At 26.4% G+C, this 20,312-nt stretch overlaps 2 protein-coding genes across 6 annotated transcripts; both read left to right on the top strand.

Annotated features, from left to right (window-relative positions):
• Nucleotides 1-172: 172 nt before the first annotated feature.
• Nucleotides 173-3,184, top strand: LOC132937055 (dynamin-1-like protein). Its single transcript, XM_061003889.1, has 2 exons — nt 173-1,561; nt 2,600-3,184. Exons 1-2 carry the CDS (start codon nt 173-175, stop codon nt 3,182-3,184), a joined length of 1,974 nt encoding a protein of 657 aa, XP_060859872.1.
• A 6,239-nt stretch (nt 3,185-9,423) lies between these two features.
• Nucleotides 9,424-19,798, top strand: LOC132934147 (uncharacterized protein PF3D7_1120600). Of its 5 annotated transcripts, none has more exons than XR_009662985.1 (8): nt 9,424-9,658; nt 9,746-9,880; nt 9,943-11,357; nt 11,428-11,598; nt 11,683-11,823; nt 11,901-11,961; nt 13,725-15,804; nt 17,292-17,374. XR_009662985.1 is itself a non-coding variant. In XM_061000419.1 (8 exons), the coding sequence occupies exons 2-8, from the start codon at nt 9,751-9,753 to the stop codon at nt 17,570-17,572; spliced, it is 2,265 nt and encodes a 754-aa protein (XP_060856402.1). In that variant the 5' UTR covers nt 9,424-9,658; nt 9,746-9,750; the 3' UTR covers nt 17,573-19,798. The 5 variants fall into 5 exon arrangements, 4 of the variants coding, with proteins under 4 accessions (XP_060856402.1, XP_060856403.1, XP_060856404.1 ...); XM_061000419.1 differs by having other exon boundaries at nt 15,739-15,804; nt 17,292-19,798; XM_061000420.1 differs by having other exon boundaries at nt 9,424-9,662; nt 15,739-15,804; nt 17,292-19,798.
• The last annotated feature ends 514 nt before the right edge of the window (nt 19,799-20,312 follow it).

Here is a 20,312-nt window from a genome sequence, read left to right as displayed (position 1 = left end):
AAGGTAACCATGGCTATTATTTTATAACAGCTTATTTACAATAAGTACATCCAAACATTTTCAACACTGCAAATATTATTAACAGAAGTACCTACACACCTATGTTTTATTTTTTTCTTACACAAATTCTAATAATTACTTACTCGGTATAAATTGCTAATAAAACAAATTCATGGAATCCTTAATTCATACAATCAACAAGTTGCAAGAAGTGTTTGCAGTTATTGGTGATCATAAAATTAATTTGCCCCAGATCGTTGTTGTCGGATCTCAAAGTTCTGGTAAAAGCTCGGTACTCGAAAGTTTGGTGGGAAAATCTTTCTTACCACGAGGAACTGGTATTGTAACTCGTGCTCCGCTAATTCTCCAAATAGTAAGATATAATAAAGAAGATAGAGAATCTATGTTGGAAATAACGAAAAATGATAAAATAAAAGAATGGGCATGGTTTTTACACAAGCCTAACACTGTGTTTCAACATTTTGACGATGTGCGTTCCGAAATTGAAAATAGAACAAATTATCTAGCTGGTCACAATAATGGCATAACGCATGAACCGATAGTTTTAAAAGTATTTACTCTCTTATATGATCTAACTTTTGTAGATTTACCGGGAATCACGAAACTCCCTGTTGGTGACCAGCCCGAAGACATTGATGAACGAATTCAAGAATTAATATTAAGTTATGTAAAACAACCAAATTCTATTATTTTGGCAGTGGTTACTGCTAATACAGACCCCTCTACTAGCGAGAGTCTTAAGATTGCCAGGAAAATCGACCCAGATGGGACAAGGACAGTTGCTGTAGTAACCAAGCTAGATCTTATCGATAAGGGTACAATACAAGACACAGTAGAACTTCTTAATGGTCACAAAATCCCTGTTAAGCTTGGCATAATTGGAGTCGTAAACCGAAGTCAAAAAGATATTTTTGACAACAAATCCATGAAAGAAACTTTAAAATCCGAGAAAGAATTTCTAAAAGTTAACTACCCTGAAATTTGCAAAAAACATGGAAATCAAATGTTAGCTAATACTCTGCAGAATATACTATTAATGCATATCAAAAAAACATATCCAGTATTGCGTAAGGAATTATATGACACCAAAGATCGATTAGAAAACCAACTAAAAACATTAAAAACGCCGGACCAGAAAGTTTCATTTGTTTTAGTTTTATTAAATGATATGTGTAAATCATACTGCGACACAGTCGCTGGAAATAGAAAAGATTTATCTGAAAGCACACTTGTGGGGGGTGCAAAAATTTCTCAAATCATACATAATGAATACGTAGAAAAATTAGATAAAATTGATCCACTTCTTGACTTGACCGATGAAAAGATAGGTAACATTTTGTTGAATTCAGCTGGGACCAACAAAAGTTCATTTGTTAACGAGAAGGCATTAAAAATTATGGTTGGCAAACAATTACAAAATCTTATTGAACCAGCAATGATTTGTGTTGACCTAGTCAGTGCTGAAATGTTGAGAATTTTTGAATCCATCGATCAAAGTATTTTGGATACGCTCAAAAGATTTCCAAAACTGATAACTGAAGTAAGTAGAATTGTGTAATTTGTCGTATAGTAGTATCAACTAGTCTACATATTTTAAAAATCGCATTATTGTTTAAATGAAAAAGTCATTGAAGTAATGGTGGAATGTTTCAAGTTTCTTCGATTAATATTTTTTTGAAATACAATTAAATGATTAGCCGTTTTTTATTTCATTTAAATATATAGGTAATTGCCTTAAATTTAGTCTCAACATTTTAATATCAATAGGTACTTATAAAAAATTAACTTATTGTGTTTAGTTAAACTTTTTTTTTTAATACCAGTAAGAAAAAATATATTAGGAAACTTGCAGTAGACTCCAACATTTTTAACAACAACAAAAATTGTTACACACAGAAATAAAAAATAAACAAAAAAAGTTGAAAATGTTAAATGCCTATATATATATATAGGTATAGCTTTAAAAGAGGAAAAATATTTGTAAAATTATATTATGTCTAAAAATATATGCAATAATAAATATTTCCCACAAATGTCCAGAACCTGTCTACAGTTTTTCATCACAACAGACAGTATCAAAATATATATTTTTTTAAACTGGTGTTGCGTAAATATTCCCGTTTTTCGTGGGTTTTTAAAAACATTTTCTTGACTGTTTTTAAAAGTAATTTGAATTTTCTGCTTTTGATTCCGCAAATTATGATTTACATTCTAGATACAATTTGTGTTTATGATGCGTGCTCACAAAGTTTTAAGTTAGGTGTCTTTGTTACCTATTTATAACGTTTATTTGGACATTTGGCCAATTCATCAACTTTTTCATTCCCCTTAATCTAGCCCTGGTATCTAAGGAATAATTGTTCATTTTTTACAGTTTTTATTAATAATTTAAATCACTCCATTTCGTTGATTAAATTGACTTGTCACCAAGTTAAAATAATCTGAAAAGATTATCTAATCAATGGCACAGATGATCTCGGTCCCCTAATATATATGTATATATACCCCTCATGATTATGTAACATTTACCTACCTGCCAACATAAAAATACTAAATAGTAACAATAATTTAACTTTAGGTAAAATTGGTGCTGAACCAAATGATAGATTACACATTACTGAGCATTAAAGAATTTATAAGATCATATATTGAAACCTATCAGGCATGTTTGAACACAACAAATCCAGATTTTATCTTAGAACTAGTTAAATCTTCTGATGTGATTCAAGATGCATTTATATCAGCTCATGTCACAAACAAAAAAGGTTTGACAAATGATGAATTTGCAAGGGCTGAAGAAGAAAGAACAAAACAATTATTTAAACAGATACTATCAGGTCTTAACGACCTAGATAAAACAATAGAATCTTCTAAACAAGTCAAAATGCATAAAAATTTAACACGTTGTTACTTTGAATTTGTCAGGAAAAATGTGCGAGATTTCGTGCCAAAGCGTATAATATTTAAGATGGTGAATCATGTTTTGAATAATATTGAAAATTGTATGCACAAATTAGTTTTTACTCCATATGTAGTTAATAGATCTATTGATCAAGTACTTGTTGAAGAGGAACATACAGTTGATGATAGACTGAGAGTTGAGCGGCTGCTAGTTGCCGTTAATAAAGCTTTGAAAAATATGGTAGATATCCAAGTACATTAAAATGTGAATTGATAACTGTAATATAAATCTAAAATGTTTTTAAATAATAAATTATACAAATAATAAATTTCAAATCCTACGAATCTAGTTGTTATTGTTATATAGGTACCTAATGTAAGATTAAGTTCACCTAATTCAGGTGCGTCATTTAAATTTTTTTTGGTACGCATATTATTATATTGATCAGGGCACTGCCACTATATTTTTTCGAAATGTTAACGTTATTGATGACTAATTGACACAATTTATTAATAGGAGGTTAGAAAACACAACACTTTTTCATGGCTTAATTTATTAATTTATTTTCTATTACAACATTGATTAACTAAGTATTAAATTCGGTTGTTCCTAGCGGGTCAAAAATTATAAAAATTATAGTACGGAATTTTAAGTACGCAAATGGCAAATGTTTCTTCGGCGTACGTCGTATCGCAAATGATGCCCCGGGTCCAAATATAATTATTTGTATTTTAAATTCTGGGCGGAGCGATGGCGAATGTATTGATTTTACAATTATGTGTTTTAATTTTAATTTTAATTTTTTTAGTGTCAGTTATCACCTTTCTGGGAAGTAAAAATGCTTCGATTTTTTTCAATAGTATCTTGTTTGATAGAAAAGTGAATCTAGTTGGTGCATTCAGTAAAATTTTAAAATTCCCAAGTTTTCAAAAGCGTCGGAAAAAACAAAAGAAAAATTAAGAATAAACGGGAATTTTTACGCAAAATCGTTTTTTTATTTTGTTGTAATTCAAAAACGAACTGTAGAAAAAAAACTTGAAATTTACACCTTATGTTTATTTTATCAATTCCTATATTTGATAAAATTTATTAAAATATATCTTGATTCGTTTTGAGCTGTTTACAAACATTTTTAAATACCAATTTTTTTTCTATTAATTTCAATAAAATTGTATTCGTTGGGTTAAAAAGCTTGGAAATGGAATACAAGGCTCTTATAGTATACAGTTACATTGACAGTTGAAAAAATATCAAATATCTATAGTCACAATTTTTTTTTTTTAGCATTTTAAGTTCAAATGTTGACAATTTTTTTTTAAATGTTCAACTTTTATAGATAAGGATTGAAAATTTAAAACAAAGTTCTGCGTAAGTAGATTATGCTGTAACTAAAAAATCTAAAATCTCAATTTTTTTATAGTGTTTTTATGTTTAAATTTGGACGAAATTAAATATTAAATTACTAAGAATAACGATTTTATTTATTTATTGTAATTTTATGATATTAATCCAACTTCCCCGCAACCGTATTAATTAATAAATAATAACAATATAAATATAAAATATCCTAGATGGACAAACCGTCTCCGTATAGAATCGTTTTTTATATACAGTAATCTTATATAATTTAATTCAAATTTACCTAATACCATCCATTACAGTGATCCACTTGTAACCTACCTACTGTATACAACAGAGCGATTATCCCTTTTTTATAATTTTTATTACCTATCAAATTTGTTATTATGATTTTATAAAATAGGTACTGAATAATTATTGTATTATTTTTTTAAGTTTTAATAATATGCAGATAAATTAGAAAAAATGGTAAAAAATAAAAATTACGCGATAACTGTATTATAAATTTATAACAGCGGTCTCTATCAACTATGAAATTGCGTATAACATCATTACAGTATTTACATTATATTGTAAAATAACTATAGATATTGAGATAAACTATTTTTAAAAATCAATATCAAAAATCATACTTTTGAACAAAAATGTAGTTGTAGATTCTATTAATTGATTCTAAAACCTATTTTCTATACCTACCTAATACCATTGATTTTGTTTACTCATAAGTCATAATAGTAATAGTATTATAATAGTATTTATAATCAATGCTAATACCTATTTTGTTATTATTGGTTCTTGGCAATCAATCATTAGTTAATTTTTCGTATTATAGTTATTTATAATTCATAAAAATAAGTAAGTAGTCATTTTTATGGTTTTTATAACCCTCAATTCTTTATCCCTTTCATATTTTCCGAAACACCACAAAGTATCAGGCTTGCATTTGAAAAAAAATCCGTTTTATGTTAATTACAATTAAAACGTTACAAAATTTTTGCATTTATCGTTATTTAGAATTAAAACGTTATACAAGTTTTGTGTTTACCTATTGTTGTTTAGAATAGTGTTAGTACCTATTAAATGTATTAATAATAAGTAATAACTAATAACTAATGTGGGTAGGCAAAGGCCCAGATACAGAATATAATTTTATCATTTATAATGTCCGTATGCATGAAATAAATATTTCTACGAAGCCAATACCTATAATATTTAAATAAATGGATTTTTAATTATTTCATTTTGCGTTATTTTTTGTTCAAAGAAATTCTATAAATTACGTTTTGCGTTATGTTTTGTTTTTAATAATATATAATATATTTTGTTAATCGTTGTTTTGTATTGTGGTATTTAATTTTTTTTAATTATCGATTTCCGTTATAATTACGTTTACAAATTGCAATCGTTTTTTGTCAAATATAACGTTATTATAACATTTGCAAGCCCTGCCAAAAATAGGTATCAAGATGTAGAATTTAGATAATATTTCCCTAACAATAACTAGGTAATGTTCAATAGAAAAAAAACTATTTAATCATTCATTACAGTGGCGTCCACAGGGGGGGGGGGGCTAATGGGCTGAAGCCCCCCTCACCATTGCCCGTATAATATTACTTAAAAAAAATAGTAAGCAAGACGTAAATATCATATACATCTGACCAGAATGATTTCGTTTTTGAAAAAAACATTCTAATTGCATACCAATTTTCCTGAAATTATTTGTAATTTTTCGGTAAAAGTATGAACTATTTGTATGAAAGACCTGGTATTAAATTGTCTAGCCATACAAATTAACTGTGGTTTTGACGAAATTTGAACTTTAAATGCTTATAAAAAATAACCATGATACCTATGTATCGTTAATATTTTTCCTATAATAAAAACTTACGTATTACATTTTTAAGCTTTTTGACCGGATAAATAATTTTTATTGACATTTATAGAAAAAAAATTTAAGCTAATCAAATACAATCCAAGTGAGGATGGTATAACCAAGCTGGTTACCAAACAATTTTAATAAATTTTCATTTTTTTTCTCCAATTATTTTAAAAATCACTGAGCATTTTCAATTTCGACCTGCTAAAAGTACCAACTACATCCAATTTGCTTCCAAAACATACATTGGGCATCGAACCTTATGATCAGAGCATTAATTTTTCTACCAGAAAAGTTGAAGTTACAAAAATTTTAAAATACCTCGAATAAACGTCTGAAATTATTAGACTGGACAAAACAAAAATAAAATTGTAACTAATTTTCAAGCCCCCCCCCCCCCCAATGAAAAATCCTGCGTACGCCACTGATTCATTATAATATAAATCATAATAATTTAGGTACCTAATGAGTAATGACTAATGGGTACCCAAAACAAATTTGAAATTAGCCATCTCTAAATTAATCAATAAATTAGGAAATAATATGTATACTATGTACACATAATATAATATGTTTTATATTATATATGAAGGTAACAATTAAAAAAAAAAAAATTCCTATATTTCAAATACGAGACAGACGTAGGAATATTATAATAATGTACAGCGTACAATTTTATTTTATTTGATCCATCTTCACAGAAACGTAAAAATAAAAAAGGGGATTATTTGAGATTGAGACCATGGTAAAGTGTGACGGTGAGGCGGAGCCGTGTCCTAAGGCTGGGGCAAGCGGGTCTCAAGCACCATGTTTGCGCCCATAACTCACACACTTGAAAAATAGTAAGTTTTCTTTAAATACAACGATTTACATTTATATATTATTATTATATTATTAATTAAGAGGGTGCTACACGCACATGCGGTCTCTTTGTCTTACAAGCACATAACATAGCAAATCGTATGCTATCAGATCACGTTTAGCTCTGTTAGTTTAAAAATTAGAATGGATTGACCTCTTAAATGTAATTGAATGAAATCAAGAACGAAATACTTGTACAGTTGTACGGTATACATTATAGTAATAAAAATGAATAGTTTTCCATATAGTGTATAGGTACTAAGCAAATGAAGACCTGGGAGCAACAAGACATCTCCAATTAACACAATTTTACAGTTCGTATAAGTAGTAGCCAGTGACAAATTTGTATGATCTCAAAATATAGTATGTATATATCATTCACATAATAAATTAAACATTTTTAGTGTGACAACATGTCATCTTCATTTAAATTATAACTCTGTATTTAACAATTAAATTTTCTGGTTGTTGCACCAAACGACGCAGTTTTTTTCTTTTTAATAAATGTGTAATTAAAAATTAATTTTGACCAAAATATGGAGATGTCTTGATGTTGCTACAAAGTCTCTCTACAAGAAAAAGTGACAAAGGCCAGGGTTAAAAAATTGTAGTAAAGTAATATAATCCACAAGATTATCAAAATTGTCGAAATTGTCAAAAGTTAAAACATTCAATTTAAATAATTCAATAAAGGATTCAACCAATACCAAATTAACTTCACATACAATAATTTTATAATTTTTGGTTTAGGGTATTTCTGCGACAGGTAATTTAGAGGTGAAATTTGACAAAGCTACTTAGAATTTGATATGGAGTTGTATGGGGGTATTATAATGACCCTTGTTTGAAGTTTCAGCCCAATCAGACATTGTTTGGCCACTATTTCCCCAATTCAGTAAATCAGCAGTTCAGAAGCTTAGAAAATTAGACCAACCCTATTTTATAGACAGACATTTCCAAATGCATTTTGTTTGGAAAAAAAATATTTTAACCTACTGTAGTAGTATGGATACTAATGCCTTATAGTAAAATAAATTACTTTAATAGCAATTAAATAAATTATATTTAGTAATATAGGCTGACAGTCTTAACTCCATATGTACTAATATGCTTACCTACTCAGTATAGAAATGTATTTAAACTCATATATTTGTTTCTTGAATCAAGCCATTAAGGCAACATTATTGCTATGTTAAGTGTATTTAATTATTTTGTGCTTAAAATAATTGACAAACCATATTTTAATTACTTTTATTCAGTTTTATTCACTTATTTTTGTCTTTTTTTCAAAAACAAAATAGTATGGTAATTTATATATTGTGTACAATTTTATCAAATATAATATATAGGTATTTATTTTATTATTTTTGTTTAAGGCTTCAAAAACTAAGGTCAATAGTCTAGTGTTTACTTTCAGATAATGTTTTGTGACTGATTGCAACCACTGAGCAACAATGATAATATTACCTATATATTTAATATTTTGAGGTTTGATTTTAACGATTAATATGTAATTTAATAGGGCATGCATATAAGTAAAAATGTACAGTATTAACTATTAGCATTGATTATAAATATATGCTATTAGGTATAAACTATCTGTTTGAAGATAATAATATATTAATGTATAAAATAACAAATTCAGATAATCATGATAAAAGTATTAGTCCCTAGGGCCTAGACAAAATTATAACCATAAGCTAAATTTAGGTAATTATAATGACAAGAAGTGATAACTGTTTTAGGTTTGGTTTATTCAAAAATTAAAATACTTTTCAGATAATAGTTTGTTTACCATGTTATAACATATTATATTAAATATTTTATTTTATATAATACCTATTTAATATTTTATCTTCAATTTTTGTTTTTTCTGCAAAAAATCAAAGGCTGAGATAATCGTTCACTTTGTATCAGTCGGCTGTTACAGATGGTGTAAGATCCCCTTTCATGAATTTTCTTGTCATCTAGTTAATAGGAATTTCAAACATTGAATGATTAAGTATTTTTTGTACCAGACAAAACTTCAACCTCTAATTGAAATCAGTACCATATTAAAAAGTTCAATAGTTCATAGTTCATAGCTCAATCAAATACTATAAATTATAATATTTGGTTTAATTGTAAAGCCACAGTGCAGACTGCAGAGATATCACAGAATTTAGTCCGTGACAGCACCAAATTTTCTTATCAAGTTCTTATCTAGTTATCAAATTAAATAGTCTATTATCTATATCAGCTGTGGCTGCATGACGTGATACTCAGAGTTGTTGTTACTCTTTTTTTATATGTAGTGATATGGCGACTAAGGTTATCAAGGAGTATATGCGCATATGGAATCTCCCATTCATACATAATAATTTTTATCACGTAATGATTACAATTTACAATAATTATTCAATAATCGAGATTTCAGATTAGTGCTTCAGTAGTCGTGACCATTAAGAATTTCGGGCTTGGTTAAACTTAATTTCTTATTTTTTTCTTATTTTTTAATGTGTTACTGTTTTTTATTGTTACCTATCTAGTTTCGTAAAATCGCGTCCGAAATATAAAACCAAATTTCATCGCCCTGGGTATTTTCCCGTGTATTATCAGTTTTAGTTATATTTGACATGTCTGTTCTGAAATTATAGTAGGTTAGTAAGTACCTTCTTAATAAGCAAGTCGAATATATTATATTAAAAAAAATAATAATAATTATTATTATTAATATGACGTTCCAGTTGAGATGTCTGATGACATACCACCTCTGATACCCGAAACTCCACCTCCCATGACCAAATTGGACTGGGAAGATGATGAGGATTTTATGGACTACCCTCATCTGGCCTTGGAACTGCCGTCTGAGTCTAGTTTAAGTAAGTATTCAAAATTACATGTGTATGTGTTAAGACTAACATAACATTTTGTATGCATAAAGGTCCAGATGGTGGGTGGAATCCTATTGACGAATTATCACTTCCTTATGATGGTGATGACGTTCACGAAACAGCGGTTTGTATTGAAGCAAATACCAATGAAAGCTTGTCAAAACTGCCGTCAAGTATTGCAAAGAATGACCTATCCATGGAATCATCATTATCTGAACAAGAGCCTAGTTTACATCAAAACAATTTATCCATATGGAAAGATAAAAAAGATGTGCCTTGTGAAAATATAAAAAAATTAACGTCCAATGACAGTTGTGATAATGTCAATGAAATAGACTGTAATACAGAGATCAAACACAATGAATCCTCTGAAAATGTAATAGATAATAATAGGAAAATAATTAATGATGACTTGTCTTTAACTTCTGAACAATATATTTCTGACTTAGTAAATATAAAAAATAATATAATACCACAACATTTACCAAATTTAGTACTTCAATTAAATAACTATGAAGTATACGAAAATAATGAGATTTATCAACCTAAAACCAATGCTAATAATGAAAAATCAACTGGTCAAGATATCTTGGTTAATGGTCATTTAGAATGTGTAGATATTGAAGAATCATCCAATCAAACCAACTGTGTTCAAAATGTTTTATTAGACGATTTAAAAAATGATGTAAGTGATACTGATACGCCTAATGGTATGTATGCAATGTTAGTTGATAATTTATCAATTAATAATAATAATATTATGATTAAAAATGATCAAGAAGAGTATACAGATTTCTGTGATTTTGAAACTGATTTGCCTCATTCTTTAAATGTGCCTTTACCAAACAGAACATCACAAGAACATCATGAAATTATTGAAGATCCTCAGACTGTTGATCAACATGATTTTGATAAAATACCTTTAACACAGTTTAATGACGAACACTGTAAAATGTTGAAAAATATTTCTATATTAGTTGAGAATAAAAAAGAACAAAATGTAGAATCTATTAATCCTAATTGTTCAACATTTCAATATAACAAAATTAATGTTGAGCATAATTCAGATTCTGAATTTGATGAATTCTCTGACTTTCATGTATTTCCAACTTCAACTACCAAAAAAAAATCAATATGTGATACAAATGATGATGATGATGATGATGATTTTTGTACATATGAAACTTGTAGACAAGATTTTAATGACACGGTAGAGTTAAAACATTCCAATGTGAAATGTGTAACCAGTAATGATTCAGTATTGAAATCTGAGAACCAAAATAGTATAATTAACAATGATGATGATGACAATTTCTGTGATTTTGAATCTGGTTACACTACATCAGGTTTTCATACAAGTGATCAAGTTATAGATTTAAAACAAAGTTATGCAATATTAGATTCAGAATCCCGTGTTCAACTTGATTATAAACAATTTTGTAAAGACGCTTTTCAAGGAGATTATGTAAGCCTTATTTTTATTAATTATTTGTTTATTTATATTTATTTTTCTAATATTATTTATTATTCATTAGGAGTTATGTGAGGAAGCTGATTTTCAAAACTTAGATAATGAGTTAAATGAGTCTCAAGTTTGGCAGAGTTTAAAAGATGTAGACTCAAGTCCAGCCCTCAACTATAATTGGACCAAATCGGAATCAAATAATGTTTTTCTTGCTTCACTCTCGATTGATTCTAGGAACATAGTAAGATCAACACCTTATTTTACAAATGATTTAATTGTAAATATTTCGGTTTTTTTTTATTAATATTGGATTTAAATATGGCAGTTGTATGGTGCTTCTTGGAACCCAAAAGTCCCTAGATTTGCCGCAAATATGTCTAACAATCCATTGGAACCATTAAAAGCTTCTAACAATGACACAACTGATACAAAAATATCACAATCTTTTTCCAATGGTCCAATGCAGGTGAATTTAATTTCACTTTCTTAATAAACTTAATATCCTTAAAGCTCTAAATAAATTTTTTATATATTATAATGAAGGATACAGTACCGGACCCTGAATTCGACTGGAAAAGCAGTGGTTTAATAAATCCATTGGACTGTAAGTATTCCATAGATGTTTCTTAAATCTAAAGTAAATTTTACCGTCTATCAATCTTTTACATAATAATTTTTTTTCAAAATTGAATTTAAAAATATTAAAAATTCATTAATAGTTATAAACTAGTATTTATTTTATAACAGATAGCAGATCTTTTTAAATTAGATTTTTTTTTTTTAACTGCATATTATCTAGTTACTGAATTTTTCTTAAGTTTTAATATTGGATAAACATATAATACAGGAACTGGACAAATGTAAAATATCTTGCACATTCCTGGGACTCGATCCAAAAAAACAACCAGAACATAAAATAAAAAAAAAAATAATAATAATAGACCATAATTAGGTACATAGTACTTTATTAGTTTTAAATTAACCTCTAATCTTGTAAGTTATATGATAACTTTAACAGTACTATAGAGTATAGATAACCCATGCAATAATGTTGCACATTCCAATGTTATTTCTTAGTATTTATTACTCACATTCCTAAGTTTTCTTTTAATTTTCCATAAAATTATGAATAATTTAACAAGACTCTCTATTTTTGTTAGGGTATATCAAACCATAGATAAAATAATACTATAGATAACACTATATAATGTAATCATTTATCATTATTTTAATTTGGATTTGATTCTCTGGTGGCAAATGGTGGCAGGAAACGAGTAGATGCTTATTTCCCACCTCCTGCGCTATGAAACACTAGTGAGTCAAATCCAAATTAAAATATTCAGTGAAAAATGATTGTATTCATTGTTATTATTGTTATTATTGTTCTTTATCATTGTCTATCATTGTTATTCAAATATTATCAAAATTATACTATAAATATAACATATCACTCTTAAACATAAAGAAAAAAATGGATTATAAATATATTTATCAAATATTCATACCTATATATTTATTTTGATGATTAATCTAATAATTATGAATAAAAAATTTATATTGATTATTTTATGATCAAATATAATTAGGCAATTTATAAATTTTAATTATGTTTTTTTGGTTTTGAATAATTCTAAACAAAATGATTAAAACTAATACTAATAAATTGTGCACCATATTATTTAACTATTATCAATTGTAATTAATTGTGAGTAGACACCTTAAAAGACAAATCAAGTTTTTTTTTACATTATTAACTATATTTCATAAGGGATTAATATAAGGTAACAGAAAACTATCAAAATAACAACTCTTACAATCATTTAAATAGAAATAAATCTTTATAATATAATCTATTCAACACATCATTAATTGAATTTTTTTCTATTAACTATATACAAGGTATACCTAATAATATCTTAACTGCATTATGTGTTTGGAATTTCTTTCTTGTTTATATAATGTAGCATTTATTAAATGGTGATAACCATAGCATATTATTCTTATTACTTAGTAATTTGACGTTTTCTGCATACCATTTTTATCACTAAAAATAAGTTGCAACAGATTAATAATATTAATAATATATTAACAATTTGTATTTAAATACATTTTTAATTATCTAATAATATGCAATTTTCGAATGTTCATGTAATCATGATTTATCACATAACTTTGAACTGTGTTTAAATGTTAAAATAATATATGTTAGGTATAATAAATAATTAATTATTAATTTACTTTTATAACTACATTTTTATTCAGTGAAATTTGGTATGGTAAGAGGTGTCTACTATTATCATTAAACATACATACTGAATTATTAAAAAAGAGTAAACATTTAAAACATTATATTTATCCTTTTTCTAGCCACAAGAATTAATAGATGGAAATTAATATATCATTCTAAATTAACGGCATTGGTAAACACTTATATTAAGATAAAGAGTGTTGTATTTTTGGTTGTTCATTATCTTTTTTTGTATATTTTATACGTTTAAAAAATTATTTTCCCATATATAGGATGAATTTATAAGCATTCAATAATATATATGGTATAGTCCATTTAACGTAAGACGCTCATTATTTCAGAATACATTTATGTATTTGAATATATTTCTTTTACAGAATTTTTAAATCATTACAAGACAACATTTTTAGGAAAAAAAAATATTTTTCACTGTTTTTATTGTTGTAACTTTTAAATGACAACATACGTTTTCAATTTTACATTCTGAAGCAAAATATTAACTGGAGTATATAGTCTATAAAAATCTTGATAAAAATCAAATTTCGGGCAACTAGTTTATTAGTTATAACTTATAAGTGTTTAAAGCTTTGATGATTGGAATAGTGGACCAGAATTTAGTGGGATATTCCTATACCACACTCATCCGCTCATCTAAGGTTTAAATACTTGTAAGTTATAACTCATAAACTACTTGTTCAAAATTGTATTTTTGATTTATATGTATTAAAGTATTCCAAAGAATATTATACTTCAAAATACCTAATTAAAAATGCATGTTGTCACTAAAAACAGTAAAACATTTGGATAATATATTAAATAGGTATTGTTTATTAATGACTTAATATTGTGTGAAAAAAAATACTTTCTAAAATATAAATATTTTTTGAAATAATAAGTATCTTACGTCAAATGGATCACCTGGTATGTAATGTTTACAATATGTAAATTATAAAATTGTCTGTACACTGAGCTTTTTGTCAATAAGTTTTATGTGTAGAGTATATGATATGTTTACAATTGTAGTGTGTATCTTATGATTTTGTTCATGCAATTATTTCTTGGCATCTCAGTAAACTTTCTCTGTGTGAACAAAGTATAATTTTCTAACTGTATATGACTACAAGTTCTATACAAGTATTAAGACAAATTCCATAATCATTACTTATTACCAATTTCATTCTTACGACCAAAATAATGTACCAAAAAATATAATATCCGAATCCATATAAAAATGACAGCCAACATGTTATCTCTTAAGAGGATGCCATACTCGCATGTGTTGTCTCCGTCTTAATAACGTGTAACATACCAAATTTACGCTCAGAAATTCACATTTTATGCCGTTAGCTTAAAAATTAGAGTGAATTAATATATTATGGAACTTGATAGTAAGAACATTATCTGTGTTTTGTTGGAAGTTTTTTTACGATAATTCAGTATTTAGGTGAGTTATGTGTGTATAATAAATTTAAATTTAAAATGCTCATAACTCACTTAGAAACTTAATGATCGTAAAAAAACACAGATAATGTTCTTAGCATCTAGTTTCATAATAGGTGATTTACTCTAATTTTTAAGCCAACAGCATAAAACGTGTATTTCTGAGCGTACATTTGGTATGTTAAGCGGTTTTAAGACGGAGACAACACATGCGCGTGTGGCGTCCTCTTAAAAATTTACATTTTAAGTATATATTTTTATTTCTAATTATATTTTTTCAATTCAGTTAGATATGAAACAGTATTAATTAACATTATTGAATTTTTCATATTTTTTAAATTAAACTGGTCAAATACATTGTTCAACATTTGTGATACAGATAAACAATTAATTAAAATAGTTTAACATTTTTAATATAGCCAAGATTTTTTAACTTTGTCTTATGTAATATGAAATCTAGTTTCTTATGTCAAGCCAACTTATTAATACCTACCACCATTTGTGTTGAAAAGGAAATAACGGTAGTTAATCAATTTTTGCTAAAAATATACAAATATTTTAAATTGTTATTTTATAATCTGATAATTTATCTGTCTCAAATGCTTTTTACTAAATTAATTGCCTTTTCATCATGCTTAAAATAATTGTTAACTGGTGGTGGAGCTAAACATGCATTTATTGTGGGCTAATTAGGTAATCATACGTCGCTACTCGATCTTGAACTCCTTGATACACTTGCACCATGCTGTACAAATGCTCGTGAGTATTTCTGTTTTTGCTTAATGTGTAATAATTTGTAACAAAATAATGTTGTTAAGAGGATGCTATACCAGTATGTGTTGTTTCTGTCTTATAAAATGTAAAATATACCAAGTGCAGAACTAATTTTAATACAGGAGTGAATTGACCTATTATCATACTTTAAGATGATAACATAATCCGTGTCATGGATAATTTTTATGTAATTTTAATTTAAATAAGTTATTAACATTTTGTAAGTCGTATATTGTTTAAATATTATTTCATGTACTCAAATCTTTCTTAACAATTTTAATGTCATAAGAAACCAACATACAAATACTGATAATGTTATTACTTTTTACCTTTTACACGTTAACCACCATGTGCTGTGGGCGGCCATCCTGCAATGTTCAATTTCTATACTTTGATGCCCACCGGCATCCATAGTTAATCATTACTACCACGCCATATGACTGCCGGCAACAGTAAATTAATATGGTTTTATATTATTAACTTATCCATGGTTCTACAATAATGAACAAAAAAAAAACACAGTGGTGTTTAGGAACCATTACAATATTTTGATGTAATAAAAATATTTTTTTTATTGTATTTTATATTTTTAAATACAATACCATATTCAAATTTGGAATGATTTGGAGAAAATATGCCTGGCGTATCATTAATACAATATTGTATGGCTGCCCACATGATGGTTAGATAATTGGTCGTTTCACTCCAATATTAAAGCTAACAACATAAAAATAGATATGTTGTATATTTCTAAGATAAACACAACATATGTGGGTATTCTATGCATTTATGCATTGCTTTGCTGTTAATGTTAAATGTTCTTAAACTTAAAAATTGAGGTAATTTATTTTGTAATAGTTGTTGTGGTACCATTTTCATGAATTATTCTAATTTTTAATACATTAATAATATATAATTATATTCTAAATAATAAGATGTATGTTTTAATTGTAAATATAATGTTACAATTATTATGAGTGTTATCATTTATTGTTATTATTATAATTATATAAGTAACAAAATAATGATGAAAGATACATTTTTACCAACTTATTGTCATTTAGGTACAAAATTGTAATTTTACCTTATATACTATTATTATATAAATTGCTTCAATTATTTTAAAAAGTGTACATTTGCATAGTATTGTTGTTTGTTAGAGTCTTATTAAATTCATACCATTCATAATTCTTTTGTCTTATTTTGGTTTTCATACTTGAAAAATATTTTTGTATACATTTCAATAATACTGTGAAAATGTACATAAATAATTAAAGTACCTATGTATTGATACTAACATTTGGATATTATTTTGAGAATTAATGAGTGATACATTTACTCCCAAACATAAATTAAATATTGTAATTTATATATATATATTTTTTAATATACAATATTAATAACAGTTTTCTTGTCACATCTGTATTTCATTCGTATATTTTAATATTCTGATTTGTGTTACTTAACTTTAGTTCAGCCTCAAACATGGAAAACATCTGAGGTTGTGAAAGAAGAAGACACCCCCTTCCAAAGTAGTCCTGAAAGTATAGATGTGTTCGATGAGTTTTTCAGCGCATCACTACCGTCATCATCAGACAATCAATCAATAGACACCATTGAAAGTCCAAGTTCTCTCATAGCAACAGTGAGTCATGAAGCACAAAGGATTTTGGATAATTTGCCTGATTTCAAGGTATTGCAAAAACCTTATTTAGTAATATTAGAAAAAGAAAACAATTTATTTCTGAATTAATTTTTTTTTTTTATAATCAATATTATATAAGAATGCTAGATCACTGCAGCAAGAAAGAATATCTTGTATTTTTTCTTGTTCAAATCAAGTCCATTATGTGCAATAAGTTAAACTAATCTGTCCAAATTGTTTTCATTTATAAATTAATTTAAATAATCATTTATCATTAATCTATGTATTCCTGTTAGTTTATTGATTTTATCATAAAAAAAAAAATTATCATTAGTTCCAATATTTTTAATGGATTTTCACACGGATTTTCATCTTGATAATAATGGGGGTTTTATTTCGTAGAAAAATTTGTTTTTATGTACTTAACTATATTTATAAATTGGATGTTGTCTAAGTTATAAAAGTTAAAACTTAATTGAATTAAAACTAATGCATGACAAAAATTCATACCTGCTTTATATTCCAAAATTATTAGAAATATTTAACTACTAAATAATAATTTATTGTATAGTTTCTAGTCTATGTGTAGCATGCAAGACCGTATTTGGTATTTCATAGTTACTTATTCATTCAATAACAGAGTTCTATAAATTTTATATAAATTTAAATAAAATATAAGTTACCATTTTAAAATTTAGTGGGCGATTCCAATTACTTCCATTTTCTTTGACTAGTTGGCTATCATTACATCATTGTTTTCTATAATATATAATCATATTCTGCAGCATATTTTCTAAAATTATCTAAATTTCTTCATGAATCTATCCATCATTTAAGTCCCAAAAAATTTGTTATCATGAACATGCATTTTAAAAAATACCCTTAGTTAAATAAAAAACAGATAAATATTGATATACCTCAATCATTCAATGAAGTTATGACTACCTACAAATTACAGACTGCATATCTGGCTATTACCTATGTACTGATCATTGTTTTTTCTAACTATTAGGTTAATAATTTCCAAAGTCTGATTTTTCATAAAAAATTCCGAAAAGTCTACAATTACTTACCGGTTACCAATAGTTAATGATTTGTTTGATTTAAATTAGAAATTAATTTATAGAACTCTGTACAAACTGCTCAAAAAAAAAAAAAAAAATAATGGAATGGCTTAGTCTTGTAGTTGTTGAATTTGCTTATAAAGTAAGGATTGTTAACTATTTATGTTGTTGATAGATATTTAATTGTATAATATGTACCTATTAAAATATCAAGATAGTTGGATGGATTAAAAAATAATAATAATAATATGAAAATATGTTTTAGTAGTTAAATTTATGTTATTTAGCTACATATAAACTAAACTTAAATTAATTATATTCATGTTTAAGGTGTTTAAACTATACAGGGTGGGGCACTAAAGCGGCCAATTTCAAAGTCCAATTGTAAAATATAAAACCAAATGAAAATTAATTAACTGTTAATGTATTTGAATGAAGTACATAACACGCCATATTATATTTTTTTAAATCATTTTCTCAAGATGACCACTATCTTTTCTTAAGCACTCTTTTAATCTTCCTCAAATTGCGTGTTGTCACTTAATGTTAAAATTAAAACAAAATGAATGCTGAGCAGACACTGTCATTATTTTTGTAAAACAATTTTATCATAAAAGCATGTTGCTTACCACGCTATATTTACTAAATGGTGTATTGTTTTGAAAGTAATTATATTTAGTGAACATTACTATCATTATTTTTTCTTATTATCGAGAAAACCTATTTTTACAATATTGTACGTTTTCCTTCCCCACTCTGTATTATATTTTTGTCAATTCAATGACATTTCCTTGGTAGCTCATTTAATATTTTAATGGCTCTGCTAGATAGGTACCAAATAAATATTAATTCTAATATATACACAATACAATATGTAAAGCTTCATATTTTAGTTTATTTTGTGTGGCCTATTTAGTTTTTCTTCAATGTTTTCCATGTTTTGTTTGTAAGTCATATTCCAATGGTTGTATTTATATAACTCAAGATTTTAAAACTGCATTCCTTTTTTTCTTTTGTTATCACTTATACCTTATAATATATTCATTAAAATATTTATCCTAATATAAACTTTTAATTGAATTCATAAATTCTTATCCATTAATATTAAAGTTGTAAGAATATGAGAATAATATGCTCAATTAATATTTGTTTTAATAAAAATATTTAGCCATTCAAAGTTCTTGTTTCTTATACTAACTTAGTGGTGGTTTTGACTATATTTTCAAAAAAAATAATTTTTTTCTGTAATTCTTAAATTTAAACCAAAACAGTTAGAAAAAAATAGTTTATGAACTATATAAAATAATAACTAAAACCTAAATTTAGTTAATATTATATTAAATATAAACCAAGTAAGGTCAGTTCATATTTCCAAATTATTATTAAACCAGACCGATTTAAAAGGAGTCTACTTTTCACTTTTTACTCTGTGAGTTGCATGTTCATTTTTTATTCATTTTTTGTGTTTGTATTTATCCATTAGCATGCACACTAAAATTTAGCTTCATTGTGAAGTCTATAATTTGTGCTTATGGCAAAAACCATTATTTTTAAATATCCTATAACTTAAAACATTTGTATGCTATCCGTGTGCACACTTCATAAATTCCAATACACTTGCCTATCCAAAAAAAAAAAAAAAAAATAGTAGTCCTATGTAAAATAAAATATTTACAAAGGTTTGAAAGTTATCTTAGATTAGTTGAAGAATATTTAATAAACCTAATTGTTTTAAATTTAATTAACTATAGTAGCTACAAAGTATAACATTTATAAATTATTTG

Source organism: Metopolophium dirhodum, chromosome 1 (genome assembly GCF_019925205.1).
Source record: "Metopolophium dirhodum isolate CAU chromosome 1, ASM1992520v1, whole genome shotgun sequence".
Classification (NCBI taxonomy): domain Eukaryota; kingdom Metazoa; phylum Arthropoda; class Insecta; order Hemiptera; family Aphididae; genus Metopolophium; species Metopolophium dirhodum.
This window is presented reverse-complemented; position numbering and strand designations above follow the sequence as displayed.

Excerpts from the sequence above, each read along its gene's own strand:
- LOC132937055 (XM_061003889.1), top strand. The coding sequence starts at position 173 with ATGGAATCCTTAATTCATACAATCAACAAGTTGCAAGAAGTGTTTGCA. Across the intron at positions 1,562-2,599 it reads TTCCAAAACTGATAACTGAA|GTAAAATTGGTGCTGAACCA; the intron begins GTAAGTAGAATT and ends ATTTAACTTTAG.
- LOC132934147 (XM_061000419.1), top strand. The coding sequence starts at position 9,751 with ATGTCTGATGACATACCACCTCTGATACCCGAAACTCCACCTCCCATG. Across the intron at positions 11,824-11,900 it reads TTTCCAATGGTCCAATGCAG|GATACAGTACCGGACCCTGA; the intron begins GTGAATTTAATT and ends ATTATAATGAAG. Across the intron at positions 15,805-17,291 it reads ACCATGCTGTACAAATGCTC|TTCAGCCTCAAACATGGAAA; the intron begins GTGAGTATTTCT and ends ACTTAACTTTAG.